Source organism: Scyliorhinus canicula, chromosome 7 (genome assembly GCF_902713615.1).
Source record: "Scyliorhinus canicula chromosome 7, sScyCan1.1, whole genome shotgun sequence".
Lineage (NCBI taxonomy): Eukaryota > Metazoa > Chordata > Chondrichthyes > Carcharhiniformes > Scyliorhinidae > Scyliorhinus > Scyliorhinus canicula.
The window spans coordinates 111,325,307-111,338,492 of record NC_052152.1 but is presented as its reverse complement, the minus strand read 5'-3'; the positions used below and the strand labels follow the sequence as shown (position 1 = coordinate 111,338,492).

The window sequence follows — 13,186 nt, the reverse complement described above, 5'->3', positions numbered from 1 at the left end:
AAGGACCATGCCAGGCTTCATAAGAGTTGGGTTAGCCAGGTATTCCACTTGGGCTTTGATAGCAGGGCCCGGGAGTAGGGGCAATATTTATTAATAAAAGAGTTTGGTTCCAGATCAAGGAGGTGGTGGCAGACCAGGGTGGCAGGTACGTCATTGTTACAGGGACACTGAAGGGTACGTAGGTGGTTTTAGTGAGCATGTATGCCCCAAACTGAGATTGAGTGGAGTTTATGAAGAGGATGATGGCTGCGATATCTGATATGGATATGAACTAGTTGATATCGGGAAGTGATTTGAACTGCATTTTGAGCCCCAAGCTGGATCAGTGTCAGCCGAAAGCACTGGCCCCTTTGGGGGCAGCGAAGATATTTGCAGCATTCATGAAGGAGATGGATGGAGCGGATCCATGGCGAATTTTGCACCCTGGGTGCAAGGAATACTCCTTTTTCTCTCTGGTGCACAATGTGTACTCGCGCATAGCATGTGATGGGGAGAGCCCTGCTGCTAGGAGTGAGGAAAGCAGAATATTCCACAATAGTGATATCAGATCATGCTCTGCACCTGGTAGACGTGGTTCAGGAGTCGGCCCAGCAGCCGGCGTGGAGTTTGGACGTGCGGCTGTTAGCGGATTCGGGATTTTGTGAGAAGAAGGTTAGGGTGATTGATGAATATGTGGGGTTCAACAAGAATGGGAAGTTCCCGCCCTTGGTACTGTGGGAGGTCCTAAAGGCAGTGGTGCAAGGGAAGGCACAGAAGGAATCGGGAGACAAGAAAGGAGGAGCGTCAGCAGTTGGTGGATGAGATTCTGGAGGTGGATGGCAGGTATTTGAGTGATCCGACATCAGAGCTTCTGACTAGTAGCAGTTTGATCTGCTATCCAGATAAGGCAATATGGAGAGAAGGCCAGTTGGCTCATGGCTGGTCAACTGAGGCAGCAGATGGCCTCCCGGGACATTGTGTGGATTCGGGAATCAGGTAGTAGGTTAGTGTCGGCACCGGACAAAGTTAATGGGGCGTTTAAGGCGGTATAAGAATCTTTATAGGTTGGAACTGTCGGAGGAGGAGTTGGATATGTTGAGGTTTTTGGAGGGTTTGGAGTGCCCCAAGGTCGAGGAGGAAGATCGGGAAGGGATGGAGGAGTTGCTGGAGGAGGTCAGAACAGCAACTTAAAAGAACAGCTTTAAATTCCTAGGGGGTCACCATCACCAACAGTCTGTCCTGGTCCACTCACGTTGATGCAACGGTCAAGAAAGCCCAACAACGTCTCTACTTCCTATGGAAGCTAAAGAAATTCTGCATGTCCGCAACGACTCTCACAAACTTCTACAGATGTGCCATAGAGAAAATCCTATCCGGCTGCATTACAGCTTGGTATGGCAACTGCTCTGCCCAAGATCGCAAGAAACTGCAGACTGTGGTGAACTCAGCCCAACGCATCACACAAGCTTGCCACCCGCACATTGATTCTGTCTACACCTCCCGCTGCCTCAAGAAGGCAGACAGCATTATCAGAGACCTCTCCCACCCAGGCTTTGCCTTCTTCCAGACCCTTCCACCAGGCAGAAGGTACAGAAGTCTGAAGACCAGCACATCCAGACATAGGTACAGCTTCTTCCCCACAGCTACTAGACTCCTCAACGACTCTTCCTCGGACTGATCTGCTCCCTGTAAGAGTACTATTCACAACGTCCTATGCTGCTCTTGCTCATGTATTTGCTTTGTTTGGCACCTTGTTCCGCACTGTAACCAAGGCAATTCAAGAGGGCTCGTGTGTTTGCACATTAAAAGAGTTTAAAGGTGGACGTAGCTCTATTGCAGGAAACATATCTGATTGTTGCGGATCAGACGAGCCTGAGGAGAGGGTGGGTAGGGCAGATATTCCATTCAGGATTAGATTTCAAAACGAGGGGGGGGGGGGGGGGGTGACAATTTTGATTAACAAGTGGGGAGTATAGTGGCTGACTCGAGGGGGGGGGGGGGTATGCTATGGTGAGTGGGAAATTGGAGGGGATGCCGGTGGTGCTGGTCAATATTTGTGCTCCGAACTGGGACGATGTGGAGTTCATGAGACAGGTGCTGGGGAAGATCCCCGACCTAGACTCGCATCGGTTGATAATAGGGAGGGGATTTTAATATGGTTCTGGATCCAAGGCTGGATCGGTCGAATTTGAGGTCAGGAAGAGTGTCAGCGGTAGCGAAGAAGCTGAGGGGGTTTATTGAGCACATTGGGGGGGGGGGGGGGGTTATGAAAATCTGTAAAGGTTGGAACCAGCATAGAAGGATTAGAGGATGCAGGAGTTTCTAAACGACTGGAGTGTCTGAGGCTGGAGGAGGAAGATAGGGCCACACTGATGAGGTCGGTAGTGAACAGGAAATAAAGGACACAATTGGGAGGAGGCAATCGGGTAAGATGGCAGGGCCATGGGGGTTTCCCAGTGGAGTATTACAAGAAATCCAAGGATACATTGGCGAAGCTGATGGTGGGGATGTTCGAGGAGGTAATAGGGAAGGGGTGCTACCACAAACATTGGGGAAGGCCTCAATCTCCTTGTTGTTGGAGCAAGATAAGGACCCGACGGAGTGTGGGTCGTACAAGCCTATATCGCTACTAAATGTTGAAGCAAAGATATTGGCGAAGGTACTGGCGGCTAGGTTGGAGGGGTGCCTCCGTAAGGTGATAGGGGAGGACCAGACGGAGTTTGTGAAAGGAAGGCTGCTATTCTCAAATATTATTAAATGTTATCATGATGCCGGATGAGGGAAAGGAGGGTGAAAGCGGATTTGGCAAGGTGGGCTAGCCTCCCTCTGTCACTGGCAGGTCGGGTGCAGCTGATTAAAATGTATGTACTGCCGCAATTTTTGTTCTATTTCAGTGCCTGCCGGTCTTTTTGCCAAAGGCTTTTTTTGAGGGTGGATAAGCTGATCGTTTTTTGTTTGTTTTTGGGGGATGGAGAAAAGAGTCCCAGCGGGTTAGAATGGAGGAAGGTCTGTGCAGGGGTCGGGGCTGAGGCCGTTGGTAACAGTGCCACTCCTGATGGCCCCGGGTAAATACTCTGGGAGTCCGGTGGTGGGGCAACGCTGAAGATTTGGAGGCAGTAAAGGCAGCACTCTAAGTTGTGGATGAGGTCAAGAGAGATGCCGATTAGGGGGAATAATAGGTTTGAGCCAGGGAAGTTGGACGGGAGGCTTCGGAGATGGGAGAAGGGGGGGGGGGGGGTCAGGGTTTTCAAAGACCTGTTCCTGGGGGAATGTTTTGCGAGGCTGGAAAAGTTGGGGAGAAGTATGAACTGGGGCAAGGGGAAGGGTTTAGGTACCTGCAGCTCTGAGACTTTGCTCGGAAGGAACTTCGGAGCTTCCCAATAGCTCATTGTTGGAAGAGATATTGATGGCAGGGGGAATGGAGAGGTGTCTGCAATCGACGGGAAGATTCTGGGGGAGGACAGGCTGTCCATGGAGGAAATCAAAGCCAAGTGGGAGGAAGAGTTGGGGGAGGTTATGGAGGATGGTCTGTGGTATGAGGTGCTCCGGAGGGTGAACGCCTCAACCTCCTGCACGAGGTTGGGACTGGCACAGCTCAAGGTTGTGTACAGGGCGCACCTCATGAGGGCAAGGGTGAGCCAACTCTTTGAGGGAGTGGAGGACGTATGTGCATGATGTGGGAGGCGCCCCGCAAACCACGTACATATGTTTTGGTCCTGTCTGAAGCTGGCGAAGTACTGGAGGGAGGTTTTTAGAATCACCTCGAGGGTAGTGCACGTGAACTTTGAATCAGGGCCCCTGGAAGCTATTTTCGGGGTGTCGGACTGACCAAGACTGCAGGCGGGTGCGGGGGAAGATGTTTTTAGCCTTCGCCTCGCTGATTGCCTGGAGGCGTGGCCTGTTGGGATGGAGGTCACCCTCTCCGCCCTGTGCCTCGGCTTGGCGGGGGGATGTACTGGAATGTTTGACTCTCAAGAAAGTGAAGTTTGAGCTGAGGGGGGTGAAGGAAGGGTTCTACAATTCATGGGGACTTTATTATGCACTTTCGAGAATTGGTTGCCATCGAACATTAGGGAGGGGGTAATAGTTGTTCATGGTTACACTGATTACTGATTGATTGTTACTTTTCGTTTTTACTTGGACTGTACAGGTGATGTTTTGGTCTGTATATTGAATGAGGTGTTGTTTGGGGGATTGGTACTGTATTTGTTTTTGTTTGTTTTCTTTTGTTGTTTATTTGATGAAAATGTTGAAAATGAGGAGAATAAAAAGATTTTAATAAGGCAGCTAAGGCTAGTGTTGGAGCACACAATGTGAGCTCGGGGTATTTTCAGTTGCACAGGCATTATGTTGGCAATTGAGGCGTTGACTATTTCCCTGTGGAGGTTGGATAGGTGGAGGAGGGTAGGGGTCGGGTCGGTGGTGAACACATGGCGTTCCTGTAGGCTGATGATTTATTTTATGCAATGGATCCGATCCCCACAATGGGGAATATCATGGCACTACTGAAGTCATTTGGGGCTTTTTCAGGGTATAAATTGAATTGGGAGAAAAGTGAGTGTTTCCCTGAAACTCAGCTGGGGAAGAGGGGTCAATTTGGGGGTGTTGCCATTTTAGATACTTGGGGATAACCACCTCAGGGTTTATGGGAGGATCATAGCAAAGGGGGCAGTATCCTTGGAGGGGCTTAAGGCCATGTGGGAAGAGAGGCTGGGGTCCGAGCTGGGGGTGTGGTGTGAGATTCTGCGTAGGGTGAATGCAACATCATCATGCGCGAAGTTAGGGCTGATACAGTTGAAGGTGGTGCATAGGGCCCACTTGACCAAATCCAAGACGAGCAGGCTATTTGCGGTGTGGAGTATGAATGTGGGCGTTGTGGGAGGATCTCGGCTTACCATGTACACATGCTCTGGTCGGGTCCAAAGATCATGGGGTTCTGCATCTCCTTCTTTGCCACCATGTCGCTGATCCTACAAATTGAACTGAAGCCTTGGCCCCTTAGGGCCATATTTAAGGCACTGGACCTGCTGCAGCTGCAGACGGGGTGGGGACTAATGCTGTGGCCTTTGTCTCGCCTATTGCTTGAAGGCAGGTGCTGATGGGCTGGTCAGCTTTTCCACCAAGTGCCTCAGTATGGCTGGAGGATCTCATAGAACTTTTGTACCTTGAGCAATTGAAGGGTTCTACCGAAGGTGGCAGCCATTTATTTTGCACTTTAAAGAGCAGGTCACAGTTAGTTGTTAGGGAGGGCGTGGGAGGCAGGTGGTGGGTGGGTTTTCTATTTGGTTTTCTAGTGGTGGGGAGGGGGGGGGGTTATATCATGTTATTGTTTTTATGATGTATAAATCTGAAAATGTGGAATAAAAATATATATTTATTTATAGCATTTTTTGATTAAATCCCACTTACCATCCCCACCTGCTTCCCAATCAGCCGGTTCTTCTTCGCTTTCTGGGGTGCGCTCCTTCGTAATTTTCAGGTTAGCATCTTCTTTTTCTCGGTGTCTGCTCCTCGAAGTATCCCTCTAAATAAAATGAGAATGTATATCATTGTGCTGCACAAAATGCATATATTTCTTCTGGTTTGCTCTTTCACAATCTGAGCTACAAAGAAAGGTTGGTTGCAGCCACTGGGAGTTTAGAAGAGCAAGAGTCAAAGGTTATCAGGGGGAGGTCGAATCTGGAGTTGAGGCCATAATCGGACCGGTCATGATCTTAATGCATGGCACAGCAGGCTCAAGGGGCCTAATGGCCTATTCATGCTCCTAATTCATAATTTTGTTCGCTCCTGCTTGTAAATTTATACTAAGAAATCATAATAAATTTACAAGCACAGAATTCTGGCACACCATGTCCTCCCTCTGTCGGCAAGTATTATTTCAATCATAACTTCTAGGGTTAATTATTACTACTCAACTTTCTTAAAAATATAAACGCATAGAAATATAATTGAATTGCTTTAGTTATTATAAGCGTTCATAGATTCCAAAGTCCAAAACTCCAACGCAATTAAATCTAGCTTGCATTTCAACGAAATAGAAAATGAGTTATTCTACTCAAAATCCCCTTGAAAAGACTAAGCATGTGGGCGGCATGGCACTGCAGTGGTTAACACTGCTGCCTCATGGCGCTGAGGACCCAGGTTCAATCCCGGCCCCGGGTCACTGTCCGTGTGGCGTTTGCACATGCTCCCCGTGTTTGCATGGGTCTCACCCCCACAACCCAAATATGTGCAGGGTAGGTCAATTGGCCACACTAAATTGCCCCTTATTGAAAAAAAGAATTGGGTACCCCAAATTTATTTAAAACACTAAGCATTATTTTGAATCGGCAGCTTTCAGGTTGGCTATAAACGGACATTGACAAATAGTTACAAAATAGTCATGATTTACAGCCCAAAATGTTCCACTACCATATAATAACCTACAAAGTTTTTAACTATTTGACTTTAACGTTTTTCTTTAGGAATAAAAATTAGCCTCTGGTAAAGGTGAAAGGGTCAACCTTGACTGGAATATGTCAGTTAAATCCATAAATTCTGAAATGGGATTCTTTCTCACCCTTGTTGGGGATGAAGACTCATCCTGGGGTCTCTTCTGTGGTTCAGATTCCACATCTTGCCTTTTGTTCTTCATTCTCTCTCGTAAATCACCAGTTGGCCTTTCTGGAGATCTATATACCCACAAAATAAAGTAACACACTTTTCTCTGTTGACACAAAGCAGAAATTTTCTTAAGGGATTCTTGTTTCTAGTTTTTCGGTCAAATACACAGACGAGAGGGCATGCACGGCCACTGCACTAGAGACATGCAGAAGATATATTGACAGATGGATAACACAGCCCATGCAATTAACACCATTACAATTCCAATTTACAAGCCACAATATAGATACTAACTGATGAAAACTAAACCCAACTTGAACTTAGCAACAGGAATATCTAGCACGTCTAAGAAAATTGTTCTGAAGACATTAATTTTTCCAATTAGCTACCATTAAATCCTCAATACTATTAATTACTTTTAACTTGAAGGAGCTTCAAAATTTTGCTTCTGCCTGAGTTTAAAAAAAAGAGGCAATTTTGTACTTATAAAGCTTAATAACTGCTCGTCAACTAAAACAAAATCTCAAGTATCATTGACAACTAACTAGGCACAATTGTACAGGCTGTGGGACTTCTAAGTGGGTTCATTCAAATTGCACAGCCTTCACCCAAATAATGATATCCTGACCATGGTCTGGCAGGCTTGAATAGCCAGGAGGGCCTGGGACTGTAATTTAGAACTATCCACACATCTCTGAGCTGACCATTTCAAGATCCAGTGCATGATATTTAAACTGCTGCACCCACTATATAACATTTCTAACATTGCCCTAACATTTCTTTTAAAACTGCATGTTCACATATTGAAGTATTTATATTGTACTTATCATATACATAATTGGCTAACAGCTATGAAAATATTTAAACTAAAAGCCTACAACTCATTTTGACCTGTGGCACTGGCGAGGTTTTCAGTCGTCCTCAAGAATGGGAACAAATTACATTCCTTTCACTTAAGGGGCAGACTCTGCATTCAAGGGATTTTAGTCATAAATTTCACTGTCCTCAAGAGAAAATATAACTTTATGAGATCATAATAACTATTCTGAAGTCACAACAATTTGACCGTGACATCATAAAGTAAACCATAAAGTATTTTTAAAAACATTAAGTTGTTCTGTCATTTCTACCTACATAGATGCGCGTGGGAACATTCGGAGTCGGTGCTACAAAGAGGAGAATCAATATTTGTTTGATGTCTTGTCACATCTCTCAGAAATGTCCCAGATGTCTCCCACAAAACGCATTATTCTAGTCACTGATGTGCAGACCAACCATGCAACCAAAGGGCAATGTCGAATGAAGAGGGTGAAGGATGGAGACAAACAACAATTTCATGAGTTCAAGCCCACAGTTCCCCAAACAGCATGTTTGGATCATAACAGTGCATTCAATGAAATTGCTGAATTGGAGAGGATAGCCAATTCACCGCTGAAGGATGGATAAAGTAGGGTTGAAAAGAGATTTGCATGGTATAAATACGGACCTTAAATGGCAAACAGTCTTGAGCACAGCTCAACTCAACTTCACAATTCAATACTAGTCATATTTATCATGCGGAACATGATCTGCTTAGATTGTCTTATTTGCTCACTCAGTTCCTTTTTTCATGCTATTTACTCCACTTTATTAAACAAAGTCTTCCTTTCTTTAGCGCCATAGAGAAACAGCCTATTTTCATCCAAGATGAGCAAACAACATTTTAATAAGGCTAGATGTGAAAAATTGCCGAGTGACTTGGTATCCCATTTCCCTTGCCCTTCACTCTTGGCATTTCTCTTTAAAGACGGCTTTCTCATTACCACCCTTTGTAAAGTGCTGTGGAACATTTTCCTGTATTAAAGATCCTACATAGCTGCAATGTTGAATGCCTAGACAACTTTGATCATTTCTTCTAGAATTGTAATTGCTTTTCTCTCTGGTCATTAGCTCCATTCTCATCTTGCCATCCAGGCCTTCAAAATTTTGGGGTAAGTCAGTTATATTTCATTTTCATCTCTAATTGCTTTTTGCTTCATTTATTCTCATCCAAATTTATCACTTCTTCCAACTTGACTTTCCATTTAGTCAAATCTGTTGCAGCTCTGTAATCTAATAGCTGGTACTAGATTTCTCACTGTTTTATGGGCTGGAGGGCAAGGGGGATTCCATTCCTGTTACTAATATGTAATGCAAAGTAACACCCTAAAATCAATGCATTATTGGGCAAAGGAGAAATTAATGTGAACACTTACCATGAATTTCAGATGGATTAAATTCCACGTGGTGTGACAAAGGTTGCTTGTATTAATTTGTCGTTAAACCTATTATACTCGTACCACGTAAAATTTACAATAATTATTTTAGTTTAATCTCAAATTCAATTTCAAAATTGCTAGTTATAGCATCGAGTTTTATGCATACTGAAGGTAATAAAATAGCCTTATTGACACACAATCACTTCCCTTAGACTTCTATTTCTTCTACAATTTAACATGCAAGTCTCCAGATATGCCTTTAAATATTTAGTGTTACAGCAGCACGATAAGCGCAATGGTTAGCAATCCCAGCCCCGGGTTCAATTCCAGCCCCGGGTCACTGTCCGTGTGGAGTGTGCATATTCTCCCAGTCTCTGTGTGGGTCTCACCCCCCCCAGAACCCAAAGATGTGCAGGATAATTGTACTGGCCACACTGAATTCCCCCTTAACTGTTCACCAAGCTTCCTCGAATTGCTACGATCCCGTGAAGATTGATAACTTTTAAAGAGATATGAATAGCCCAGTTACCAATGCAAAGAAACACACAAGATTTCACATTTTAAGACTTTTACTTTAACAAACAAACTAAAAACAATGCTGAGCAAACATTACTTAGTTGACAATTAATTAACTACAGGAAAAACCACCCACCCCATCCCTCTCTTGGCCCACATTTCTCAGGCTTTGTTTTCAATCCCTCTTCCACATCCAGTCTCCTATTTAATCCTGTCAATGTACAAAGATGGCAATACCTGTGACACTGAATGAGAGATATTTTGTGGCCAGCAAGTAAGTTTCCCCCCCCCAAATTCAATGTTTCATTCAGTGCAGTCCTTCATTTGTCAAGACCAATTTGGCTTGAGCAGAAGCTCAAAGTCACTTCCTTACTTTAGTACAGTCAATCTTGTTGCCACACACATGGTGAAATAGTCCAATCAGTACCCATTGATTTTAAGAAATCTGAAGTTTAACATTGAAGTTAAATCTTAAATGGGGCGGTTGGATGAGTTGGGGATTTTATGAGAAAGATGAAATGTTTTGCAAATTTATTTTATATCTTAAGTGACAAGTTTTTTTGTAATTTTTGTTACTGCTGGTCGAAGACAGCGTACAAAAACATTTTGAAAATTATTTCAAGCGTCAAGACTGATTTATTCCCTGTTCTTTTTTCTGATCACCCCATTTTCATTTTCCCTTATAAAATCCAAAATTTAAGTTTTTGATTGTTGATTGTAATGATGTCTCCCTGATTTGTAGATTTGAAATTTGAGCCTGGTCTTGTGGCAGATAAAAAACTTTTTTAAAAATCTATTTAAATACAATAGATCTCCTGTCACATTACTCAGTCATTTGAACTATGTTGTTTTATAACAGGATTAATGTATAAAACATAGTGAATGATTTTAAATAAATCATTCTACAATGTCCTACAAAATGGTTATTAAAATCATTTTCTTTTAAGTTTTTAAAAATCAGTTATGTTTTACCTTCTGTATGTGGCACTATATCCTTTACCTCTGGGTGAGGATCCATGCGTAAATCTACAAGTGTTCCCATATGGACAGAGGCCAGTTTTCATCCAATTACGGCATTGTGTCTAAATAAAAATACAGGGAATTTGTAATTATACAACTGTTGAGAATAGCTTTAAAAAATAGACTGATAAAATAAGCATGGGTGGTCCAGTTTATAAATTTTGTATAAAACCTGCTATTGAAAACCCTGTCACAAAAACATAGTTTAATTACAAATAATCAAGGATTTCGCCCCTTCAGTGTTCAAGGCTAATATTTTGGTTAAACGTTCACAAGGACCTGAATATGTTCAACGAATATTCAAAGAAAGCAACCGTTCAAAATATACAGAAGCATTACTGGAGCAAGCTACTGTATGTGACTTAAATACATTTCTCACACTTGTGTTAAATGGTAATGCAAGTTGTGACAAGATTTGGAAAATTATGAAATAAGATTCTGCAAAGGCAGACCATTGTAGAGAATTTATAGATAGTTATCATAGTAAAGCAGGCATCAATTTCATGAATCTTCCAACTCCTATTTTTCCATTTTCTAAAATGGTTCCCAGCTTTAAGAGAATTTCAAGTCCCAGCAATGAAAAAACTCAAAATTTTCATTAACCAAAGTTCCACCATACAATGAAAATAAAGTTCAAATTACCACCTCATGAATTATTAACTCCAAGAGTAAGTGAAAAATTTTTACAAGATGTCTGCAGCCACTTTAAGACTAATTTTATTGCGTGCATTCGGAATATCTGGGGTTTTCTCCTGCTTATAGCTACTCCTACCAGGAGATCCTCGGTCATGGTTACGTCATTATCGTATGTCTTGCGACATCCTCGCTCCCATTGTAGCTTGTCGTTGTTAATTACCAGTTCTGGCCAATTGTGGTGTGAAATTAACTGTTATAAATGGGCTGAAAATGTATAACTTTTTTTGAAACTAATGCTATCGATATTAGAAACTAGATACAAGTTCTGCTGGGATTATAAAAACTAGACAAACATGTGCCACCCTCTAGCTCAAGGTATTTTGCTAATTATTTGTTAGTTTTAATATGTGAAGCTATAAAAAAGCTGCTGCTGATGTGAGCGAATTATTAACATAGCATTGGTGTTTCTTTAAGCATCATTCTGTGCAAACTAACAAAATAGTCAGTCCATAGAGACTCAAATTGCTCATGACCCTCCAACCTGTTTAAATGTTCTGTTTAGTAGCTTCTTGTATATGGATTATTATGCATCTTTTGACATAAAGGATGTTGCTAAACTTGTGTGCCCATTAAACACCCTGGTTCGGAATGTTTTTAGGGTTTCATGGGCATGTTTTTAGTTCAACAACTTACGATTTAAAAACTTAGTTTTACAGCTATATAGTCCATCACCCTCACATCTCCTAAATTTAATTAAAGTAACCCGCACCTTTTCTTTGTTTTGAACATAAAAATGAATTTGATTCGGAGTGCTGCACCATCCAGGGAAATTAATTTTCATGACTTCTGTCACATTTGGAAACTAAGAAGTAAGGTCCATTTCCAAACTCAGCTCCTCTTTTTCATCTGTGCAGGTAAGAATTACAACACTTCAAACCACTGAAGCAAGCCACAGAAATCAAGTCATTTTGCTAATATAATTATGAAGGTACATTATTTCAATCCTGACTATGTAATGTAGCTATGAACAAAGTACATGATGGGTCTCGAAACGGATTCATAAAACCTTCATCCCTACAATAAAAGTACATCATGATCGATTAGAGATTTTGAAGGCTAATCTTTCACATCATTGTAATTGTATTGTAATTTAGATGCCCCTGTTTTGAAATATTGTGTAATGCATAAATTGCTTAAATTTAAAAACGCGATTAAAAAGCAAAATACGGCAGAAATATGAAACAGAAACGGGAAATATTGGGGAAACTCAGGTCAGCCGGCATCTGTGGAGAGAACAGTTTTCTCAGGAGTCTGCCCATAAAAGGAAAACCTGGCTGTTTATTGCACAGATCTTGACTGGCCTGCACGAGTGTTCCCCGCATTTTATAACATGGATGTAACATCCTGATGTTCAGAACTTGTCTAGATTTTTTCTTGAAGTTACTACTCAGAATATAGGATTTATATAGAGCTATGAAATATGTAGTGTTTCGTTTAGCTTGATAGTGAATAAATGATTCACGGATATAGCAATTAGTTCATTCATGTTTAATGAAATATTGCATAAGTGGTTATCAACAGAACCATGTTCTTTTACGTGAGAATACTTGGTACATTAACAAGCTTTCCAGTCAATAATGTTTATCCTAACTAGTGCAGAGCAATTCAAGAGGTCAACTGCCATCTAATTATAAAATCCAATATGCTTACCAATAACTAGAGAAACCTAAACAATGGCTGCAGACAGGGAAAATTGGCAGCAATCAACAAGTGATGCTACCTTATGACAAGATCACCATATCGCCTTGTTCATGTAGAATACTCTAGTTATTGTATGGCTAAAAATGTCACAAATGTGACTGGCGGCTACAACTCAAACTCATTGCTCACATTCTATCAATGCCAATGACTGATGAGAGATGTTTTATGAGTAATGTGATTAATGTGCACTAATAATTGGCCAGTTGGGCCAAGATTTTTTACTTAGCCTTGTTATGACTCAAATAATTCTGACAATTATACTTTAAATGTGCACCAATGTATTCAGAAATGCAATAACCTCATACTGTAAAATTACAGCTAGTCTGAATACCTTCCATGCAATATCGTATCCTACGATGACTGCTAAGTATGGGATTACAAATGATCTTTGAAAGGAAACTGGTGGTGGGTGATACAGGTGATTACTAATGTGA

The 13,186-nt window shown here is 42.1% G+C and overlaps 1 protein-coding gene across 1 annotated transcript in view; it reads right to left on the bottom strand.

Annotated features, from left to right (window-relative positions):
• The window catches only part of zc3h13 (zinc finger CCCH-type containing 13), a 129,819-nt gene that overhangs the window by 90,795 nt on the left and 25,838 nt on the right, over positions 1–13,186 (bottom strand). The window contains exons 3-5 of the mRNA XM_038802332.1: positions 10,308–10,417; positions 6,539–6,650; positions 5,389–5,503 (exon numbers count right to left, since the gene is read on the bottom strand). Coding sequence (XP_038658260.1) covers positions 5,389–5,503; positions 6,539–6,650; positions 10,308–10,417 — 337 coding nt within the window. The remainder of the gene's footprint in view (positions 1–5,388; positions 5,504–6,538; positions 6,651–10,307; positions 10,418–13,186) is intronic.